Consider the following 24,061-nt stretch of genomic DNA (forward strand, 5'->3'; position numbering starts at 1 on the left):
ACGAGGTGGGTTTTTGTCACTAGGAGCAAATTGTACCTATGCGGCATTTCTGAATCTGAATTGTACTAGACTCCCTTGCATCCTCATGGTTATCTTTTGTACATTGTCCTCTCAAGGCTTGTGTGGTTCGCTTTCTGCATTAAATTTGACTCCTGCGTAACTTTCAAGTGTATTTATTGAGGAAATTATGAGATATACCACATGGGTAACGTTTTGTATTTGAATAAAAAAAACGGTAACTACTCAATGCGAGTTGATATTAGTGATTAGAGATCTGGATTAAACTTTCATCTTTTTCATGAATGAGTTTGAATTGAGTAATTCTCTCAAAGAAGATCTTTTGACGTTCAAGATTAAAGTTAAGATAGTTGTGACCAACTAGAACTGTTTATTCTTTTTAGGTAAGTCTCTATTGACAGTCCTAACATGTCTTTGGCGTCCTGATAATAATTAAGATGCCTCCTAATCGTACCATATTTATTTACCAAAAGAAAATCATCGACATGAAAAATGGAAAGCACTAGAGAAAACATGGCCAAGTAAAACCTCTTGGGACTAAAGAGAGAAATTAAGCATTAAGGAAAGATAAAACTCAAATAAGTAATTAACTAGCAGTCTTTAATTGTATGCACAAATGCTTCTTACTAGTGTGACATTCAAATCAGGTGGTCATTAGTGGTTTCTTTCAATGAATCGTGGGTCTGTCTAGCTCTATTGAGGAGATTCACATTCGTAGAACTTCTAGTACGAGAGAGCAAACAACTACTCAAAGTAGTCATTTATGTCAAAGTGAATAACCAAACTAAATTAAACAACACTTGAGATGGTTCCACTATTGCAATTATACATATAAAAAAAATTTGAAATTGTAAACCCCCCCCGCCCTTTAACTTTTTAGTGACATGCCCAGTTGCCCAATTTCAGCTGTCAAAGAGGTAAAGAAACCAAAGTAACCCTCACTCACATCACAACTGGTAAACTTCACTGAGTGGTAAATATTGGTTTTTGACATAGTATATGTTGAGCAAAAATGAGAAATAAATGAAGGGAGAAACTATAGTTTGTTGGTTGTTGCAAAGCACAAACAATGTTTGAGGGTGTGGAAGAAAGAAAATAGGGAAAGCCTTAGGAGAGGGAGCAGAGTGCATTTATTGTGGAGTCAACTTGCAAAGCCTTCGTAACCATTAATAGAAACAAAAAGCTAATCATTAAAGTATCATTAGTTGTGACTTGGCCAAATTAAGATTAACTTTTGTCCTGAAAGGACAGCACCATCTTTTTAATGGGAGCATCATGGTAATGTAAATGCAAATGCTGCCATAAATCATACATAATCTCTCCCCTTATCACATTCTCTCACTCTTTCACTAGCAGACAGTCTCGTACACACACACGTTCACAAGGCCAACTGGCAATATTGATTCATTCGCATAAAGATAAAATAAGAAGACGAAAGGATTGTGCAAAAGGACACAACCAGTTTAGAATTCTGGTGCAATCCCCCTCTCTCTTTCTTAGTTTAATGATTTTTCTTTTTCTTTCTTTTCTTTTCTTTTTTATCAATTCTCCTTTTACTCCTTTTCTAACTTATGCTGAGAAGAAGAACTACATAAGAAGGAAGCACAAGGGGTAAGAGACATTGGGAGATAGAGCAAAGTAGCTACCTCTAGCTAGGTCCTCTACCACTATATATGATCTTTCATCTTTCACTTTGATCATATTTTCATATCATACAATACATATTGAGCATCTATAGAAAACACCAACCTTGGTGCCTAGTTAATACTAGAAGAAAGAAATGGATTATCATCATATATCTGCTGCTTCACAATACAGTAGTGCTAGTGAATCAGGCTGGACCCATTATTTGGACCAATCCTCTCTTTCTGAAAATTACTACCAGAGGAGAGGTGGTGTTGTGGAGTGTGAAGGAAAAGGAGCAAGAATGGAGGAGTACTCTGAGGAAGATTTGTCCATGGTCTCTGATGCTTCTTCTGGACCTCCACATTATGATAATGAATGCTATTGTCAGAATTGGTATCCTTGCCTTTCTTCTAAAGCCAAAGAATCCCAAAAGAAGAACAAGAAGGTCAAAGAATATGGCAGAAGTCAACAGCCTTCACCTCTTGATGACACCGCAAGCTCTCCTTTTTTCAACTCTTCCAAGGAGAGTCACAAGGTTAGTGTCACTGACATAATATATGTGTCTATAATTTCTCCTTAGCAGCAAATTTTTTTTTTCTTAAAAAAAATGCTAATGGGTTGGTTCTGTTGTTGTTGTACAGAAGCAAGATAGTTTCTCAGGGAATGGAGCAGTGGAGAGTGCATTGGATTTTTCTCAATGTGTATCTGCAACAAGAATAAAGGTACTCAAGTTCTATTGCCAATTCTTTTATTAAATCATTTCATTCTGCATTATAAGTTATAGCTACAACCAGCCCTTTGAATTGCACAGTTTTTATTGTGTTGAGCTAAATTTGCTGGTCTATGCAGAGAAAGACAAAATTCCAGAAGCACTTTGGTTTCTTAGAGTCTCTTGGTGGAAAACTAGCCTCAGAGGAACAAGGTGAATGAAGATCCATTTGTCTTAAATATTCTGTTTTGTTACTCAAAAAAAAAGAAATAAAGATTTGAAAGGAAATATCTAACAAGTTCTTTGTTACATCACTGATCAGGTGGTTTTGATGAAGGGAAATGAGTTCACTGTTTATTGCTGCATTGCTGTGGAAAGAGAGACCAGAAGAATGGATGTCAAAGGAGAGAAGCTACTCAATGTCTGTCAAAAGGAACTTCTTTTCTTTTTCTTTCTTTCTTTCTTTTTTTCCCCTTTTTCTCTTTTCATTTTTTCCAAAATATTGAAAAAAGAAAAGCTCTTATGTTGTAATTTTACCCTCTCTTTTTTTTTAATCTGCTGCTATGCTACTGCCTATGCTATTGGAAGCAACCTAAGAGAATATAGGAAACTGAATAAGGTTTCTGTCCTCCATTTTCTTTTGTTGTCATTTGTGGCAGGCATCTCTGGTACCTCCCAGGTTTTCTTCTTTGGATACTATCCACAAACTCCTCTTTCTTTCAAATGGTATTTACTATTCATTCTTTTTTTTAACGTCAAATATTAGTTTATTAGTCCTGTTTGAAATGTCAACTAGCTGATTCGAATCCGCCATCTCTTGTTTCTCCTCGCTTCTCCCTTCATCATTCCCCAACCACTTTGTCAATCTTATATCTCCATTCACTACTCATCCTTTTTCACCAGTAATAATAAAGCACAAAACTGTATTAACTAATTTCACCACTCATTCTAGAGAAAAAGGAAAAAGTCATTTCACCATGAAGCATGCATATATCAAATCCAAAGGGCTAGTAGTAATGAGTAGTGACCCACTTGATTTAAGTTCAGCCACTGCCAGCCTAGCTCACAACCACTTTGGGTGGGTAAATGTGGCAAGGTAAGTGAGCTTCACACCCCAAAATGGACACTGTATCCAAATGCAACCAAAAGCCAAGCTTCATTTTCGGGGCAGACCCACCACCTTGTGAAAGCCACCCCCTTGAAATGTGATCCATTCATAACACTCGGTACAATTATTTAATATTTTGTTTTGGTAGGATATCCAACAAAATCTTTTTATTCGTAATTTTTTAAATCCTCAGACTCCAACCAACTGCATGGATCTATTGGAAAAAAATAACACAAATATTTGGAAACGGACAAGCACACCCGATTTTACTAGTCATTTTTGAGTATTATTCAATTAATATTTGTAATTGGAAATTACGGTGTTAGCACACGTTCATTGCCTACGTTGGAAGATGCAAGATTTAGAATGAAAGTGTAACATTGCTTTGCAAGTTATAGACCAAATTAGAAAATGCAAAATGTAAAAAATAAAGTTGGTTTTCGAGTGATCAAAATTAGAGAATAGAAAATAAGAATAGACCAATTGAAATTGTACTTCTTTTTGCGCTTGCTGCAACCTAGACCTATTAATGCCTTACCATGACATTATGAAAAATAGTTTCAGTTATACTAAATTACAACGAATAACAGTCGAGGAAATAACTAGTACGAAATTATCAAAAAACGAGTTTATGAAGTAGTCCATAGCAAACCAAACATTGGTTATTCCTTCCTACAAATTGATTATACAGCACAAAATTACACTTTGTTTATACGAAATTTTAATTACATCTTAATCATAGGGTTAGAAGTGTCAAAAGATTCTACTACAAGCAGCAAAAACCGGCAAGTGATTGAAATTTGTGCTATCAAGGTTTGAAATTTGTGCTATCAAAAGTAAAAGTACAGAACATGTGTAAATAAAAAATAGAATAAATTGTGAAGTGAAGCTATTACTAATGGAACAAAATTGATTATGATAACACAATACACGATTCTAGGTCCCCAGCCCTGAAGAGACAAAAAGAAAAACAAGGGACTTTTATCCCCATAATGTATCCCCTCAAGCTGAGAACAATTCTCTAGGTTTGCTTAATGCCTCATGTCCCATATATATGTCTGTGGACTGGTCGGCCTTCTAAACTCTTAACCACTTGCAACCACGGTTTGTCAACCATAAAGATGGAATTTTTTGCAGTATGACCTAAAAATAAAACAGGATTCTCGAAAGGTATAACTTCAAAATTCCTCCTATTATGTTCCTTCATAACTTCAATCCTCTTCTTAACATTAAAATTTTGTAAATTCCTTGCCCTTGAATCTTTAGTATTTAGCATATCACTTTCATCTTGCTCCACGGGCAATCCAAAGTCAATCAAGCACATAGCCCTGAAGATAGAACAATTTCCAAACATGAGAAAATACTTCAAAAATAAATAAAAAGAAAAACAATATTTTCAGAAATCATAGTTCCTATTTTGAGTCATGAATGGTTAATATCACAATTCTGAAACCAACCGACATGATATATATGAAGCCCCAGAATAAAACATGTAATAAATACAACATAAAAATAAAATAAAATAAATCATGAGTATTAAATTAATAAGCCATTAGTTTCATATATAAAAAAAAAAAAGTATTTTCTCATTACATTTACTTCTCATTTAATTTTTTATCATTTCACCAGTGCAAGATGTCAAATTCATATTTATAAAGAAAATAAAAAGGCATACCTGGAGCTGTAAACAACAACCGAAGATGAAGTTGCCGATGGAGAAGATGAAGTTTCTGATGGAGGGAATGAGAGCCCAATAACTTCACCAGGAAATTCAAGGTATCTCCTAGGAAGAGCATGTGTGTGTCTTGTGGACCATTCTCCCAACTGCTTGGCCTCTATGTCAAATGCATACACTTGATTTGAGGAAGTTGTAACTATCAGTACATTGTCGTTCTGGGGAGGAAAGCCACCAGCTGTAACAGAGGCGCCATCCAATCTTGAAATGAACCAGTGCTGGCTGTAGCAAAAGCAGGTTAATTTTATTAAATACAACAAAATATCAATATCAATATCAAATAATTCATGCAGTCATTGCCACCACCTACAATCAAAGTGCACGCCAAGAAAAAGGGATCTATAGGAATTAACAGTTAAATTATTTTTACACCTAAACAGACAATATGATACTGTAAACTACCACAAAGAAAGGCAACATCCAATCAAAACCTTCTGAAGATTGTATCGTGTATTTGTGTGTCTCCCCCAAAGGGCTGTACTTTTATTTTCAATTTTCTTAAGCAATAACATGTCCAAGCTATCCGCTGCAAAGCAGCTACAGTAATAGGTCTCCTGAATTAAAACAAAAAGTTAACCATATTAGAAACAATACCTTAGTATCTCCAAGTTAAATACATATATATCCCCAAAGCAGTTCACAGCTGCCAACCACTGCCCATCAGAACTAGTAAACAATCTTGTTATGGGTGGCTCAGTTGGAGGTAATTCTTGATCTTGTGATTCGCGAAGGGGTGTAAAAGTATGCAGTAATTCTGACTTAACTTCATCTGCCCCCCCAACATGCACAACCTATAACATTCAAAAGCAAAGAGTATTGATAAAACAAATAGATTATTTTTCAACACTTCTGAAACCACTGACAAGTAAATCAACCAAAAGAGAAATTTAGAAGTTAATTATACAAATCAATTTACAATTAATTCAACCTTAAATTCTAGTAAATAATCATAACAACCATCACAAGTGCTCATGCATTTGTGTGTGTGGGTGGAAGGGCACTGTTCAACAAATCACCAAAAATAAAGAAAAAACAGGGTAGCTTACATGAGCATATGATAACAAATTACAGTTGATTGACACTCAAATCCTATCTGGACAATAATAATAATAACGGAAAACAACATAAATTCACTTTAAACAGTCTTCAGGTCCAAATAAATTACAAAGTTCCAATGAAACAAGGGCCAGAATAGCAAACAACAAATGATGCACAGCATGATTATCAAAAAGTACAGAGTAAAATAACCATAGTTTGGATAAGTTCAGAAATTCTTGCAAAGACAAGCAAAAGAAATTCCCTTATGAAATAAAGTACCCATACTTTAAATAAAACACAATTTAATCATAATAGAGATGAAGCATGTTGCTAGCTTACATATATCCTTTTATCGTGACCTGCTACTATCAACTTGGAGGAGTCATGAGTAAAAATCATAGAATGGCCAAATGGTAATATCTGAGGAAGCTCCCTTTTTCTAACATCCCATTTGATTTTTCCAACTTCATTCCTTTTCAATTGAAAAAGACTAGGCTTTTTATGATCAGAGTACGCAAATAGTGCCCCTGAATTAGAAATGGTGCTGCAAATTATCTTCCGAGATCCCTTACTCTTGACTTCAGCCACTACATCGTTCTTTGTAAAGCCTCCAGAGGTGCAGACCTTTTTTAGTTGTAGCAAATGAACCTCTATCTTTTGCGAAGATTGGATTAAAAGCAGTTTGCGTTGGTTAAAGACAGAATTATGCACTAGTTGAATGGGTGTTCTCTGAGGCGCAGGACAGATATCATGAGGAGAAAACATGGTGAATTCTTTCGCTGGGTATGCAAAAAGTTTTGTGTCATCTCCAGCTGAGATAAGCATAGGAACCCCCAAATGAGCCCACTTATGGTAACGGAAACTAATGGGATTTTCTGCACGTCGAGCTCTTTTAATCCTCTTTTCTGGCTTAATATCTGTGCTACACAAAAATGCACAGCTAAGGAACGGAACATGCCAAATGCCTAAATAGCAACAAAAGATACTGCCCATTTGGATAAGCTTTTCTACAGCAAAGAAACACTTTATCAGCATTGAAAAGTACAGTTGGCTGTAATGAAATATTGACTGTCAGAAAATAGAAGAAAAACATTTACTTTTCTCTTAAAAACAAAAATTTAACTTTTCTAAGAATGCTTGCTTTAGACCCAAAGCTCATCCAAACCAGCTCATACAATATTTGCAAAAAAAAAAAATAGCAAAAAAATTTTATGAACAATAACTTCCAAACAGACCTTCGTGACTTATCGGTACAGCAACAGCTAGGGCCCTGATGTCATGTGTATGAGCCCTTACATAGTGAACATAAATCCATCTCTTCATTGTTGATGGAGAATTGATATCATCGGATGATGCTGACTGACTACTAGATAGCTTGTAAAGAATAACCTTCAAATAAAAAAAAACTAAAACTACATTATTATAATTCACATCATCAACAGACTACGAATGAGATAACACTGCAACTGATTGGAAACAGGACAACAGAATAAATTAATGAATAAATAATAGCAACAAAACAATATACTGACTCAATATTCATTATTCAATGGACATCATTATTCATTATTCTTGACAAAATACAAATTTATATCCTGAAATATGATAAACAATGGACCTCCACTAAGAACAATTCAAGATACAGTGACCCACACATTGGAAACATCCAGAAGATACATATGTAAGATTATTTATTTTTCAAAAAAAAAACAGGAAACAAACAAGAATGCAAAGACTATACATATGGTTAGCAAAAAACTATATACTTTTCAATTATATGGATGAAATGCACAATAATTTGCCTGTAAGTTAATAAAGAACACTCTAACTTGCTATAAATAGAAATGGAACTAAAAATAGAAATAGAAATCCAAAACAAACAAAAATATTTTTCATGTTATTGAATTTCTTAGGGGTGGGCACAAGTCGGGTTGGTTGGATTGGATTTGTGGCATTTTTTTATCCGATCACATTAATTTTAATCGATTCGGATTGGATCAGATCAAATTTTATCAAATCAAACCTTCAATATTCACTTATTAATCAATCATCACAAATGATGAGACACTATGAATCATGCGAAATTCGATACTTGCTAAATCAACTCTTCATAAAATTACACTAAAGGCTTCTAACCATCTCAATATCAAAAACCAAATGTTCAAACTACAAATTTCTATGTTTTGTAAAAATCACTGTTTCTTACTTCTATTGACAAAATTATGCAACCAAATATTAACCAAAAAAAATCATCGCTGTCATCTTTAATCCTTGGAGAGAAGTAGTGGAAACCTCACATGCCTTTCATCTTATCCGAGAGAATAGAACTACCTCTCTAGTGGTCCATTTCAACCATATCCTTTTAATCATTTCAATTTCTACTTGTGATTTTTGGTTTCCACTTATTCTCAATCATTATACTATTTAAACCTTTAACTCTACTATTCTTTGCAATATGGCATTCATATATGTACATTACCAACAATGAAAACACCATACACATTCCCATGTGGCAGCACATAAAACATATTAACATATTAATTTAAAGTGCAGAGCGAAATATACATAGCCACTACTTGAATTTGACCTCAACAACAATGGCAATTATGCGAATAACATCTTATAAATGTGTGAAAAACTAACAAGTAATGTCAATATATACTGCCAAACAGCTACCAAATACACATACATAAGCAGCCAATTGAAATGTCAAAAAGATAAATAAAAACGGTTTCATAAGATTCACAAATCATGCAGCTCAGTACCTGGCCATCAGAACCAGCAGAGAACACCCTATTATGACTAGGAGATGCTGCCAGAGCGTGTACATGTCCCTTGTGTAAAGTATGTGCTTGCAAGAGAGTTCCATGTTGACTGTCCCAAAACTGGACACTACCACTGCTGTCCGCACTAACAAGTGTACCAGACCTAGATAATAACTAACCAATTAGCTACAAGAGTTTGCAAATAGGAAGAAAGAACTCTACCATCAAAATTATAACAATATGGTGGGTGTGGATTGCAGAAGTATGCATATTTAGTTTCATTTTGAAGGCAATTCAACAAAAAGATCCATTCTCTATCACCTTAAAGACAGCAATGACCATATGCAAAGTTCATGTCCACTGCCCAACCCTCCAAGTCCAGCTGTAATCCTATAGATTTCATTGCCCAATGTAGCATTCCAGCATCGTATCAACCTGTTAGGAGACAGACAAGAAACATAAATAAAGGAAACTTAATGATGTAAAGACACCAATTAATAAATGTCTACGTTGCCAGATCTACTTAAAATCAAGCATACAATTTTGGTTTCTAGAAAAAAGAAAATAGGTGACAAGCATAAATTAACTTTAGCAGCACACACAATGAACTTTTATGAATCACAACTTCAATACGTACCCATCACTACTTCCTGAATATACGTAATTAGAATCTGTACTCCAAGTCACACTTAAAACTCGCCCTGCAAACCACAACACAAAACATCCTCTTAATGAGAGTAACGCAAAACAACAAAAGGGAAACCTGCTACAAGACAAATAACTTGAGGAAAACCTCACCTTTGACCCGGGGCATAGATTTTACATGAATAAATTCATCTGTGTCGGAGATATCATAAATTTTCACACATCCATTGTCGAGAGCAATCGCCACGCGTGGATACTCACCAACTGAAAGCTCGGGAGAACCAGGTGAATCAGAATCGTCATCACTTTCACTGCTCTCATGTTCATCAAAACCATGAAACCCATTCCCCATTCTTTCACCCTTCCTTTTATCATCGATCTCGTCACCCTTAGGGAAAGTCCCTGCCATTTGCCAGATTGTGACACCGTCCGATGGCAGCACCGTCTGCAAGCACCACGTGTCAAATTAAGCAACCCACACAATAAAAACACTTTAAAGAATAAAGACCAAACCATAACAAACAAACATTACCCTGACAAAAAAAAAAACACATAAAATAGTTCACAAGCTTCAATGAAACACTTAAAAGAATTCACAGGCTTGAATCGCACTATTATCTTATCTCCTAAAGATACCTTCTGCGTCAAGTGGAAAAGATCCCACTTAGTAACGGAGCCATCTATGTTGGACGAAAACAAGCGGCTTCCGTCGGGGCCACCGGGGCACCAAATAAGCGACGTCACTCTTCCGTTAGGGTTTCCGTGTATAGTCTGCAAGCGCCAAAAATCAAATGAATCAGAACGAGAACAACAAGGGAACGACGTTGTAAAGGAGAAAGTTGAAGAGTGAAATGATGGTTAGTTAGGATGTTACCAGCTGACAGTGCCAGCCGATGGAGCCGGGAGAGACGAGCCAGATTTCGAGGGAGCCGTCTTTGCGAGCGGCGGCTACTCGGGAGCCGTCGAAGCTGGTGGCTAAAGCGATGACCGGAGAAGGGCTCCACTCGACGGAGCTGAGCCTGTAGAGTTCAGCCATGGAGCCAGCCACACTCCGAAATTGTGCAGTGTGGTGCGAGTGAAAATTTTGATTTTGAAGAATGAAGAATAGTAGGGTAGAGAAACTAGAAGACGAGAAAGTAACACAATGCGGCCATAGTTATTAGTTAGGTTTTGTTCCTGAGGTTTAAGCGGGGACTTGGATTTGGATGGATCCGTATATAACATTCCGGGTTCGGCATCACAAGCCCATTAAGCTTCTCTCACGGGGATTACTATTTGCCCCACTAGAATTACTCTTGGCCCCTACCAAGGGGAAGACAGATTTTTTTTATTCCGAGAATGTCCTTCCCACATAATTACACAATGGCATCATTATTTCTTTGAATAACCAAATTCATCCCCCCTTATCACAGTGGAATCGTGATTCCATTTTATATTTTTTCTCCCTAGACATAACAAAGGAATCACAATTTCATTATTATTTTTTGGCACCCCCTTATCACAATGGAATCTCAATTTTGTTATTTAAGTTTTTTTAATCACAATAGAATTGAGATTTCGTTGTTATTATTGTTGGCACCCCCTTATCATAACAAAATCATTATTCCGTTGTGATAAAAAAAAACTTAAATAACCAAATCTTGATTTTGTTGTACTATTTTAAAAAAAAATTGAATAAAAAAGAAAAAAAAACATTTTGCGTTTTTTATTGATTGAACACTACAACACTACTTTTATTGGTTGAACATTACTTTTCCTAATACATATTGACTGAACACTACTTTTTTTTACACGCATACCAACCATATTAAATATAGACGCAGTCTAAATCGTCTATATTGTCGGACCAAAGTCATCACTTGAGGCATTTGTTGTGTTCCAACTATTTTTGCTTCTCCAAATGGTGTTTTGGTTAGCATCACCAAATCCAAATTCCAATTACTTTTCTTGTCCCAGTTTGAATCTTTACTTTTAGGATCCCCAAAACTCTAGTTAGAATTTTCATTTTCATTCCCAACACTCCAAGAGGATCTGTTAGAGTTCTAGGCTTGGTTACCACTATTCCCAAAGTTCCAATAGTTTTTCTTGCCCTAATATTCACCATATTACTGAAAGCATGGAGAATGTACCTATCATTGTGTATTGTGATGATGAAATGACTTCATCATCTAAAGAGATATTGTTTGAATGTCCTAGTGATTCTAAAGTCATCTTAATAAGTGAGGATATGTCACTTGATGCTTTAAGGAAAACAATTATAGACACCATTGGAGGTAGCAAAATTTTACTTTACCTTTTTTTACCGCCAACCTATTTATGTAGGAGATGGTTGTGTTGAATACGAGTGTATGGAGCTTAAACGCGACGATGATGTAGGAAAAATATTTTTCATCTTTTCAAATTTTAGTAGCAAAGGTCTAATTGGGTTGAATGCAACTTTTAGTCAATCTCCATATGAAGTCCTTACCCTGCTGTGCAAACCAAGGAAACCCAGATCTGCTGATGAGATCATTGCTCTGATTGTAATACATCTGTGTAGTCATGTTTGTTCTTTATAAAAATCATACATTGGGTATTTCTTAAGAAAAGTTTATATTATTAGTGCTTCTTTAGTTGTTCATGTTAATGTTTGTTTTATGAATCAATTGAAAAAACAATTCTTATTACTAGGCGCATGTTGTTTAAACAATCCTTGAACGCAAAAAAAAAAAGTAATTCAATCTAACATAAACTAAAATAAGTCGAGAACAACAATAATTGTGCATAATGCATCCAAATATACTAATAATACAACAATACGACAAAAAGTCAATGACCTCTGTCATCTTTGCCACCATCCTTGCTAGTCCTTTTCTTGGGTCTCTTTGCGTCCAAAACTACACCCAACTACAAACCTTGTAACATCCCATTTTTCGTATATAAATTAAAAAGTTTTTTTTAGTTAAAAAAATAGAGTTTTAGAAAATAACGAGGTTTTTTTATAATAAAATGAACAAGGAGAAACAATGTTATTAATTAAAATAATGGTTTGAAGGGAAAATTTTTTTTTTGATTTATTCATTTGATAGGAAATAAAAAATAGAGTATTTGTTTATAAAATAATAAACAAAGAAAAATAGAGTAAATAATAGGTTGTAAGTATCTTAACTATAAATAAATGCATCTTAGGTCAGTTTTTATACTAACGATACTCTCTGCGCCTCCTCTTCCTTTCAATTTCGTTTTCCCATCTCCTCCCAAAATCCTCTCTTTCCTGCATACCACCAAACCTGTCTCAGAAAAAGGAGGATCTTAGACTAATTCACTGTTGGATCATCGTGAAATTTGAGCACCAGGTTTGGAACTCGTTTCCAAAAATTCTCACCATTGGGAATTATGAAAATATGTCGGAGCTGAGAGAAATACCCTTTTCATCGTAGCTTTTTCTTTTCCCGCAGAACCCCAAAATTGTCTCAGTAAAACTATGATTCTAGATTTTTAACCGTTGGATTGTTGTGAAATTTGGATATCTGGTTCATGGTTCATTTACGCACATCTTCACCGTTGGGATTTGGAAAATAATGTTTGTGGAGGGAGAAATATGTATCGCACGTATACAGTGGAATGAAGACTTCAATCCCTTCCATTCTCTCTAACGCTTGGAAACCCTATTAGAGCAATCAAAAGAAAAGCTTGAGGAATCTCAGAAAACCACTAGAGATGCCGCTATCACTGTCACAATACACACGTGAGTCCGCTTAGAGGTAAGGAATGAATTTATTGCAATTGGGATTAGAACGAACATGTGTAGAGATCCTTAGAAGATTAAATTGGGTTTATTTTGGGATGTTTATTGAATTTTTCCTTTATGATTTTAAATACAATATTAATGTCCTGAGGTGAATTGGTTGATAAAATTGAGTTCTCTTGGTGTTTTTATTTTTCATACCTATTATTTTGATTAATTGATTTTGATATAATTATGTAAAGTTATTTGAGGAATTTTACTCCCCATGTTGTGATAAACCTTTTGTATAAATTGCTATATTGAGATTATGAAATTGTGATTCAAATTGTGAGTATGTGATAAATTGAACCTGTGATGAAATGTGAAATACATGTGTATTGAGTTGTGAGCTATGAACTGTGCAATCACACAATTGTAAGACCTTTTAAGGGTGACGTGTATTGTGATGAGATCCATTGTGGGAACCCTACAAGTTTAATCACAAGCACGACAAGTTAAAATGTTTTTGAAAACAATTAAATAGTTGTGTGTATTGCATAGTTCATAGGTAAAGTGTATATGATTCATGAGGTGTGATAACATGCTACTTTGGGATTATACCATTGTGATTGAGACTGAATATATGTGATAAATTGAGTATCTATTGACTCGTAATATATATGTGCGTTGAGATGTTGTGTGCATTGAGTTGCGAGTTATGAATTGTACAATCACACAACTATAAGATCCTTTAAGGGCGACGAGTTAATGCTAAGACCCTTTAAGGGTGACGAGTTAATCCGCGATGAGTATTGTGATGGGAACCACTGTGGGGACCCGACGAGTTTAATCACAAGCGCGATGAGATAAAACTATTTTGAGAACAATTGAGGAGTCGTGTGTTTTATACAGTTCATAGCTAGAGTATGTGTACTAAAATGTTTTATGAGTTGGACCTGAATCAGGAGGGAGAGACCCTGACGGACTCTTCGGAGTGTAGGCCTTGGGGGTAAATACATCTGGTTTGAGTGCTCCTTTAAGTTGTGTCGATCCCACATGGTTGAAGCATTCTCGCAAAACAGTGTGACCCTAACTGGTCTCCCTATGATTTTACCTAATGAGAGTGACCTGACTTACTAGTGTGTGGTTTGTCTTGTCATGTACTCCTAGGCGCCCGACGAGATTTTTCACTGATATGGTACCACATTGCATATAAGATTGAGTCTTTGTGTATATGTTGCATAATGCTTATGTATTTATCGATATTGATTGACTTGGTGATATTGTGTTTTGATCCTTGAATACGTGAATGTTGTGAAAATGAATGAGACGTGTTGTGTTGTGATGTGATGTTGGGCGACAAAGTGGTGAAATAACGTGAGCTATGTTTAAGTAAGTTTTATTTTGTTTATATGATATTTATACCTACATGTTGTCTTGTTTCTCTCTATTAGTTAGGAATGTGATAACTCACTCCTAGTGTGTTGTTTGTGTTTGGATCATGTGAAGATCTCGAACTTTGTGTTCGTGGAAGCAGATGACTAGGTGAATTGCTTTAAGGAACCTTGTGCTGAAAAACGTCGGGATACAATGCTCTGATAAGATGTGACATTAAGGCATGAGTTTTGCTTAATTACATGATGTTTTGAACAAAAAATGTTTCTGACAAGTTTATCTGGTAATAATGAAGTGAATGTGAGTCTTTTACCATTTTGAAAGGATTTTATTTAAATGTGCTTTAAGAACTTTAAATTAATTATGATTTCTTATTTCTTTTATTATTAGTACATATGTGTGAGGGGTAAAGAGCGTCACAAACCCTCTTACAACAATTCCAAAGCTTGTTGTATAAATTGATGATGACCCATGTCCTTTGGCACAACTCTAAGGTTCAACAAGCTTTTCATAACTTTTGGCGCTATTTGAAATCAATCCTACAATAACAATTACATTATAATTAATAGTTATTTTTCAGCGACAATGCATAAAAAAAATCAACAAGATCGTTTGTTTTACCTGACAAGAGTAGTCTCCACCTGATACTTATCCTACCAGTAGTTGCCCAAGCTGTGACTATATTCTGACGGGTGGTAAATGTACAAAGCCATGTGATGGTTGTCCTTCCTCCAATGGAATAACATAGGATGAAAAACCTTGTAAAACCAAGACACATAGTCATAGGTGCAAGCCCAAGAACCTCTAGGTGACAAAACATGTATGAAAGATATTAAATCCATTCAACTTTCAGAACTATTATTAAGTAGATCTTCTTTTCCATGTGTCAAGAGTATTCTTTTAAACTTTCATATATGTTATATTTAAGGTTTAAGTTCATTGGGGAGCAGAGAGCTTAAACTTATATTATGCCTCAACATCTTTCTGCTTCAAATATGGAGAGTAATTTCTTTATTTTTTCAGTTTCTAAATGAGAAAAAAGGGCTTCCCTGATTGTTGTTGAAATGATCTTAACAATATACTTAATGTTGGTTTCTTTGTTTATGGAGAACCATATCTTTATATTTTGTACGTGTTTGGAAAAAGATTAACCAACGCGGATCAATACTCTTTCTCCACGTCCAAATAGCCAAAATCAGTAGAAGTTGCACATAGTTGCTTTTCACTAACATCGATCCAATTGAATTTGACACCCTGGCAAACATGCACCTCATCTGACCAAATTATGTTGTATAAATTAACTTTACCACTTATACTCACAATGTAAATATGTAATTAATTTTTGTTCCTAACTTTTGCTTCTTTTATGCATAGTTCTAACTGACAATAAAGTATTACTCCCTCCATCCTAAAACAAATATCACATTTGAAATAAAAATTGTCCCAAATAAGTATCATGTTAATTTTTCAATGTAATATATATATATATATATATATATATATATATATATATATATATATATATATAAAAGGGAATGCAATGATAGTTAGAGTAAGCAACACACGAAAAACGGATAACCTCTTTATATATGTCTTTTTTATTGCACATAGCACCTCTCCATACATGTCTTTTAAGTTTGCATATTAAATTGAATTGAATTTTTAATTATTTATTTAATATAATAAAAATTATAATTTCCCTAATTTAATTTTTTACTTTTTACTTTTACAATCGTTGCTAAGTATAATGAGATATTGCAAATTACTATATCTATTCCTTTTTATTTATAAATTTTTTTAATGATAAATACAGATTATAAATTGTAATTTATATTTTTTTTCACATTATAATTATTTTTAACTTCTTTTTTTCTTACAAAGAAATATTTTTAACTTCTTAAAATGATATTCTCTATTAGTTATTTCTTATTTATGATAAGAATGTAAAAAATTTATGGTGAAATTTGAATGATATCTTTTATTTACTTTTCATTTATAAACTTTCATAATTATAGTAATTAGGGTAATTATAATTAGTATGATTTTCATGATTTGAATATTCAAAGTAGTAGCACAAGCATATATTCTAATTCTAATTCTAATTCAAATTATAAAATATGTTATTTTTATTCAAATTCTTTCTTTTAGTATTCACTAATTTTTGTGTATAGTTAGTTTTATAATTATAAAGCAATTTTGAATATTTTTGAAGAAGATTGGATGTAATAAAATAAAATCTGATTCTGATTTTTTTGTTACATAAAATTAGGTCTGATTCTAATCAATTATCTATTATGTTCCTTTATTTTCTCTTATCTTTAAATTAAATTATTTTTAATTATATTGGCTAAAAAATCTATCAAATTCTGCCTATTTATATTCATTGTAGTTCTCATTTAAACATTCTCTCCTCTTAAATTACACTGTCAAGGAAAGTCTAACCATCAATTGATTGATGGACGAACACGATAATGAGTTATTGTAAATCCTAAGGATCAAAAAATCATTGACCAAAGTGATATTACTAGAATCTTAAACAACAGTACACTTTCTTTTGTTAGCCACCTAATGGTGTTTGGTACAATATCACTATCCAAAATAAATGTAAAGAGCTAAAATTAAACAAGATTTGCATGCGAATGTAGTGTGTATAATGTTCATCTGAAATGTGGCAATATTACAAGATGGTATACATGAATGAATTCTATTGGAACATGTAGATTTTCATCCGAATCGAATTTGCAACTTCCATTTACTAGTTTATATATTTTGTTAATAGAAACTTTATATTATAATCTATACAGGTTCAACAAGAATTAACTATTGAATCACTGGGCTATCAGCAACTTCATCAATTTCCATTCTTGCAACCTCTTCATTTTCCCTCTCATCTTTTTCAACCTTCAATCTCTGTTTGAGAAAAGCAAGAGCTTTAGTTACAAATACAATTTAAATAGAAGCAACAACATTGGGTGTTTATATTTTACAACGAAAAACAACAGCGACTAAGAACAAAATGATAAGGAGAAGAAATGATAAAAAAATCCTATAGTGACAAAACATGGGAATTGTTGAAACCTTTTTTTACCCATTGCCTTATCAAGGCATCAACCTAGACTAGGAAGGAAAATTCCATGTTTATGTAGCACCCATGTTAGCTTCATAGATCCGCAAGCAGTTATTAGATCGGAAAACGATGTCCACATTAAACAATGTAAGCCTAGGGATCTAAAAAAAGAACCTCTCCTAGTTAAGATTCGGTCATTGACGAACAATTCACAAGTGCATACACACAATCTGACTCTAGATCCACACAAACAACAATAATTTGGGTTCTGCATCTGCCCCAAAATCACATTTTCAATAAAATATAAGAGTGAACATAAGTCGACCCTGTTATCATACCCATAGCACCATACGTCCTTACCTAAAATTAATGGTTAAATTAACATCTTTACTTTCTCTCCTTTTAGCTTTTCTTTTTCTAAAGAAGTATGTCTATTATTTCAACCCTACTTGTACTCAATTTTCTCCCAAAAGAATAGGTATGCAGGACTTAAAGCAGGACAAATTCCTAATTTCAAATTCACAAGCAAAAAGAGTCACTAAGTCTAAACAACAACATTCACCTTTATAGCCATGGGCGAGTCCTTTGTTTTACGTGCAAACATGTTTTCATATAGCTTAGCATCTTTTTTGTCACTGTCAGCTTGAAGTTGCTTCAATTTCTTCTGGATTACCTTCACCTCCCTGGAAAATGAAAAATCATTGTTTCTTCAATGAGAAGCATCCATTTTAAACCAACAGTAATTTATTTTTGGATAATCAACCCTTTTAAGTACCTGTTTTGTGGGTCCACCACAAGAGCTTTCTTGATGTCTACATCTGCTAAAAGGTAATCTCCAGTTTCTATATATGCTTGTGCTCGTCTGTAAAAAGCTTTCACGTTGCAAAATTCAACATCAAGCACCTGAGAAAATTGTAAGAAATTCATTATGATAGCTACTCTAATAACTAGGCATACATCTTAGAAGTTGAATGATGAGTTGATATTAATCCATCCATTTCCTTGTTTGCACACAGGCACGCATCAGCATACATGAAGCTTCCAATATATGTGGAAAATTTTCCATTTAACTATTTTACAAATTTACCAGTATCTGCATATGCCAACATAATAATTTTCTATGCCCATACTGTGGTAGTTACATTTAGGCATTGCCATTATTCATCTAGAAATTGAGAAGATATAGTGTCAATCTTTTCATAATTTTAACATATAAGTGCCTTTAGCATACAACAATACTAAAATTCCTGTTAAATATTAAATATGCAAAGAACAATCTCAGCACAACCAGTGTTGAAGCCCCCTTGACCATTACAGCCATTTATGCATCATCATCTGATGAAACAACTTGGCAGAATATATAATTGACAGATAAAGATACTCTTCTATTACTAGAGTCTGTATGTGAAGACATAACGGGAAATGTGGTGTCTTATTGACCCACGTGAGCAAGAGAGATAAGGAAAAGGGGACACAAAGAGGGATTCTCTTGTAACTGTCTAGACATCTGACAGTAGTGGAAAGGAAGAGTGAGAAAAGGGTGAAGCCTGTTAAAGTGTTAATTGTTAAAAGCAAAGAGAAGGAGCAAGGAGATGAAAGCAATAATTCAGTGGAAAGGGAGGAACTTGAGAGGAAGCTAGCCCCTTAAAAACCTAGCTTTGTTGTAAGAACACAATTATCACTCTCTGAATATTTGAAACACTATTATTTCTGTTTCTGTAATCTCAGTTAATTCCCAGTATTTGCACTATGCGAAAGAATTTCTATCAGACTATTGCATACAAGTTAGTTACCTCAAGAAACTCATAATTCAGAAATAGCAGACCGGGACTCTCGTGAGAAATATTTTGATTTCCTTAAGCTACCAATTTGTTATACCTAAAGCATACAACTTGTTATCACTTCTCCCACCATGGTTATTCTCTCCAATTAGCCAATCTGCTCATAGAATTGGCTGCTTCAAATCTTATGCATGACTTGATTGGCTGTTACCTGTGAACATAGCTTGATTGCTCCAGGAAAGTCATTAAGTTTAAGGCTACAAGCTGCACCGTTCAACCAGCATGACACTCTCAGTGTCTGAGCTTGCTTTTGCTCATCATCCCCAAAGGATCCATCTTCTTCAACAAAATCAGCAGCCTGTGAGAGAACAAGGTATCATGGATTTGGCAGAAATCATGAACTAAAGGAATCTTAATAACCCAAAGCCAACACAAGTCAAGGATTTACCTTTTCATATTTCTTCCCTGCTCGCTGATAATTGCCACCTTTAAATAATACATTTCCTTCTTCTTTCATCCTCCCAGCCACCTCAATTTTCTCCTTACTATTCAATTCCCATGGTGCTTTCTCCTTTCAATCATATAAAAGTTAGAACTATTGAAAGCAATGCTGCATGAGAAACTATACATATATGTATCTAACAGACAAACTATAGACTGAAAGAGAAACTAAAGCATACTGCAAGTCATTTTGGTTTTCTCCACTCTTTTGGTAAATGATAAAGTTTCCATCAGTCTATAGGAAAACCTGTGATCTTCAATTTCTCAATGGACATGGCGGAAGATTTTTCCACCCTCTTACCTTAATAAAATCCATCATCTCAACGTCATAGACTACAGTCGCGCCTGGTGGCACAATAGCAAGATCTCGTCTCACTTCAACATTTCCAAATGCATAATCAGGATGTATGCTAACTATCGCTCTCTCACCCTTCTTCATTGTTGCCACGGCTCGGTCTAGACCAGTAATTACTTGTTCTACAGACAACAAATTAAAAACACTATTATCATCCCTTCTTGGATGTCATAAATACTCAATAATCCTCAGTTCATTACCAAGCAAGGGTGAAAATGTGTATGTTGAAATTATGAAGTTTTAGGTATGGGAGGAAGAGATAAAATAGAATGAAACATTGAATCAATATTAACTGAGATTTATTACAATGTCTTGATGAGTATATGTTCATAAAACAGAGCACTAACCCTTATTTATACTAATCATAATATTAACTAAATAGGGAAACAAATCATGATTAGATTAGGAAATATGGTAACCGAGACTAAATGATGAGTAAATAGAGAAATTAATCCTAGAGCATAATCTAAGACATTCCAAGTTATGATAAGATATTTTCATATATTCTAACTAAAAAACATACAAAAGAGCATAATAAAAGAAGGATAAGAATAAGCTCACCCTCATCAGTTATGAATTCCAAGGGTTGTGTTTCACCAATTCCTCTTTTCTCAAATACAGTGCCATCTTCTAGCATAGCTGTAAACCTCACTGCCATAGCAATTTCATCAAAAGCAATTAGTAAACTGAGGATCTTTCTTTCTTTTCTTCTTGGATTTTAATTTTCACAATAAATAAAATTGTAGTTGCAGTGCCTTCTTACTGTAAAGAAACAACAAACTTTTTAGAATAGGAGTATTTAGCCAGAAACCATTCTAGAAAGAAGCTATATACAAGTTACGTGGTGCAATTTGTATTATTTGTCTCTGGTGGCCACAACAATAGTCATTGTATCATTATTATTTGTGTGATTGTACTATTGTGGCCTGTCTAGATTATTATTTAAACACTAAAGGAAATGAAAGAAATCAGAAATAGAAAAATTAGAGTCACACAAAGATTCTGCTAATATAGATTATAATGAAACATCTGGCCATGGCCATAGATTTGAAATTTCCTCCTGCATCTTATGACATTAATCCTTACAATTCTAGATCCATTATGATTCATATCAACTACATTAATAACCCATCAACCCAAGTGGTTAAACCTGTTGAGCTTAAATGAGTATTGTTTTCTTACCAGTAACATTTGCACCCTCATTGGCTGTGAAAACACCCTCTCCTTCTTTCAAAATCTTTTTAATCACCTTGGAGTCACCAGTAACATTTATGACAGGTTTGAAGGATACCAATTCAATATTAACATGCAGCACTGAATTCGGAGGAATTGAACAGAGCCCACTGCCAGCTTCTCTCCCCTTCTCCCCAAAGGCATCTGGAGTAACCATATAAATAAGTTCCAAATTAGTTACAAGAGATAGTGGACTGCAATATCCATCAAGCTAATGAATAAAAGTTTAATTCCAAGCTGACATCCAAATATGGAATAATTTGTAGCCAAGAAGAATTTGAAAGAAGCAGCAAAATCTAATAAGAATAAATGGAATAACCCCAATTTACAGAAAAGAATTATGCCAAAAGCTAGCTTAATTTTCAATTGGCTTTCACAATTGATGCACTGATGTTGATGCTTGCAGTTCCCTAGACTGATCAATTTATCAACGGCAATTATGGTAAAGTAACCAAAGTGCTAGCAAACAGAAACTGGCTGGAAGAAGGCAGAATCATTTCAATGGACTGCAAAGATGGTTACACCATTTTCATTTCAATCAGAGTCATATTTTGAGACCAAAATTTCGTGCATCTCAACAAAATGAGGAAATATATGCCCACATAATAAACCTTTCATCTGGTTGCCAAAAACAACAAAAATACAGATATTGTAGGCAGATTAGAACAATAAAAAACGTACACTGTGGTTGGACAATTAATTCAGCCTTCTCTCCCCTTGTCATAGTCATGATTACTTTCGGCAATATAGGAAAAAGATGACCTACAACCAGCACCATAATTGGTCAAACAAACTGTGAGAAGAAAAACGAAATTATATTCCATCAAAAAAAGAGCACAACTCAACATTATTACCATCCTTCACGTGAAACTCAACTCCTCCTTCCGGTGTCTCCACAACAACAGTGCCATCATCAAGCACCACCTGATACTTCACTGCAGAAGCAAAATATCCAACAAGAACTAATAAGCCGGCACAATCTTTATTCATAAAACATGCCAAAAGCAATACAGCAACCAAAAAAAGAACATCAAAATGAATAACAACATGAATCAAATTAAAATGCCCTAACAGTGTAAAGGCTTTTTACACTGACATCCAATCATGGATCACCATGTGTGATAAGATTATTGCCTTTAGTAATAATTACTTTAAAAATCATATCTAATTTCTACTTGGTTGATAGTATAAAAATCTGTACATTAACAAAATATGAAAATCAATTTGTCTTTTTTTTGTGTGTGGGAAATCACATGCACCCTTCACAGGAAACAATTATGTGTACCTATTCAACTCAGACAAGACCATTATGGACAACAAAGCACTCTCTCACTCAAGACCACTCATTATGCTGGAACAACCTGGCGCTGATCCAAGCACTCAATGGTTATGAGAATCAAATTCTATATATAACACTTAACTTGGTGATATCTTCAATCCATGGGAAGGAAAAAAGCATGCATTATGCATAATCAATCACAATCAACTATATTAGATTACCCAGCACTTCATCAAGATCACCGGGGCGCTCGTTCCCACTCCCCTTCTCCATAATCTTCTTGACAACTCCACCATCTTTGCAAACATCCACCACCGTGATCCACGAAACGAGCTCCACCTCAAACCGCACAACCGAGCCGTCGGAATCACGCGTAAAATCACCATCACCACCATCTCCGGGCAACGTGAACAATGCCACCTCCCCTTTCTTCATAGTGCAAATCCCACGGTCCAACCCAGCAGCAACATCATCTTTGCCCAGAGCAAACGTTCTAGGTCGATCCCTCTCCCTAGTGTAATCAAACGTTGTTCCATCGAGCAATGTTCCAATTCCAACACAGCGAACTGCAACGAATAATGTAACAAAACGTTATATGTAGTGGTAAGTGGTAAAAAAAAATTCTCGGCAAATATTAGTTTGTTAGTTTTTGTTAGAAATGTCGGTTGGGGGAATTCAAAACTGCGACGTCTCCCCCCTCCCTTCTCCCTTCACACTTCCCCCAACCACTGCGCCAACCTTATATCTCCGTAGGTGGTAAATAACTAAATTTTGTATCAGTAGATTGAACATTGAACATTTCTTTTTGGTGACTAAGACTAACCAGTTACGACGTCGTCGAAGTTGGGGAATTCCCAACCCTGTCCGCGTTTGAGAAGCTTCTTCTTGAAACCGCTGAATTGTCTCTCTTCGCCGACCTTCTGCGGTGGCGCCGAATCGACAACCTCGCCGGGCTCCTCGTCGAATTCATCCTGATCCGACAAAACCACCACCATTTTCCTCGGATTGTCAAAACAACAACAACCACGCCTCTGTGTCTGCTGAACTGTGTCTGTGAGTGAGTGAGTACAGGGAACACAAACAAACCGTGAATAATTTTT

General features: G+C 34.7%; 3 protein-coding genes across 5 annotated transcripts; 1 reads left to right on the top strand and 2 right to left on the bottom strand.

Annotated features, from left to right (window-relative positions):
* The first annotated feature begins 1,291 nt into the window (after positions 1-1,291).
* LOC114384661 lies at positions 1,292-3,162 on the top strand. 2 transcript variants are annotated; one of them, XM_028344371.1, is made up of 5 exons: positions 1,292-1,492; positions 1,601-2,179; positions 2,286-2,366; positions 2,494-2,566; positions 2,676-3,162. In XM_028344371.1, exons 2-5 carry the CDS (start codon positions 1,799-1,801, stop codon positions 2,696-2,698), a joined length of 558 nt encoding a protein of 185 aa, XP_028200172.1. In that variant the 5' UTR covers positions 1,292-1,492; positions 1,601-1,798; the 3' UTR covers positions 2,699-3,162. The 2 variants fall into 2 exon arrangements, with proteins under 2 accessions (XP_028200172.1, XP_028200171.1); XM_028344370.1 differs by having other exon boundaries at positions 1,292-2,179.
* A 1,073-nt stretch (positions 3,163-4,235) lies between these two features.
* Positions 4,236-10,810, bottom strand: LOC114384660 (WD repeat-containing protein PCN-like). Of its 2 annotated transcripts, none has more exons than XM_028344368.1 (11): positions 10,519-10,810; positions 10,281-10,415; positions 9,798-10,089; positions 9,637-9,700; positions 9,321-9,434; positions 9,000-9,162; positions 7,470-7,623; positions 6,574-7,241; positions 5,791-5,987; positions 5,137-5,418; positions 4,236-4,789 (listed from the first exon to the last, which is right to left on the bottom strand). In XM_028344368.1, the coding sequence occupies exons 1-11, from the start codon at positions 10,678-10,680 to the stop codon at positions 4,501-4,503; spliced, it is 2,520 nt and encodes an 839-aa protein (XP_028200169.1). In that variant the 5' UTR covers positions 10,681-10,810; the 3' UTR covers positions 4,236-4,500. The 2 variants fall into 2 exon arrangements, with proteins under 2 accessions (XP_028200169.1, XP_028200170.1); XM_028344369.1 differs by having other exon boundaries at positions 6,574-7,151; positions 10,519-10,809.
* Positions 10,811-17,344: 6,534 nt separating this feature from the next.
* On the bottom strand, positions 17,345-24,061 carry LOC114383104 (peptidyl-prolyl cis-trans isomerase FKBP62-like). Its single transcript, XM_028342696.1, has 12 exons — positions 23,785-24,061; positions 23,183-23,527; positions 22,537-22,617; positions 22,364-22,444; positions 21,632-21,826; positions 21,011-21,100; positions 20,396-20,571; positions 20,042-20,164; positions 19,805-19,951; positions 18,588-18,715; positions 18,375-18,495; positions 17,345-17,655 (listed from the first exon to the last, which is right to left on the bottom strand). Exons 1-12 carry the CDS (start codon positions 23,954-23,956, stop codon positions 17,566-17,568), a joined length of 1,749 nt encoding a protein of 582 aa, XP_028198497.1. The 5' UTR covers positions 23,957-24,061; the 3' UTR covers positions 17,345-17,565.

The sequence above is a fragment of the Glycine soja genome, chromosome 14 (assembly GCF_004193775.1).
Source record: "Glycine soja cultivar W05 chromosome 14, ASM419377v2, whole genome shotgun sequence".
In the NCBI taxonomy this organism is placed as follows: Eukaryota; Viridiplantae; Streptophyta; class Magnoliopsida; order Fabales; family Fabaceae; genus Glycine; species Glycine soja.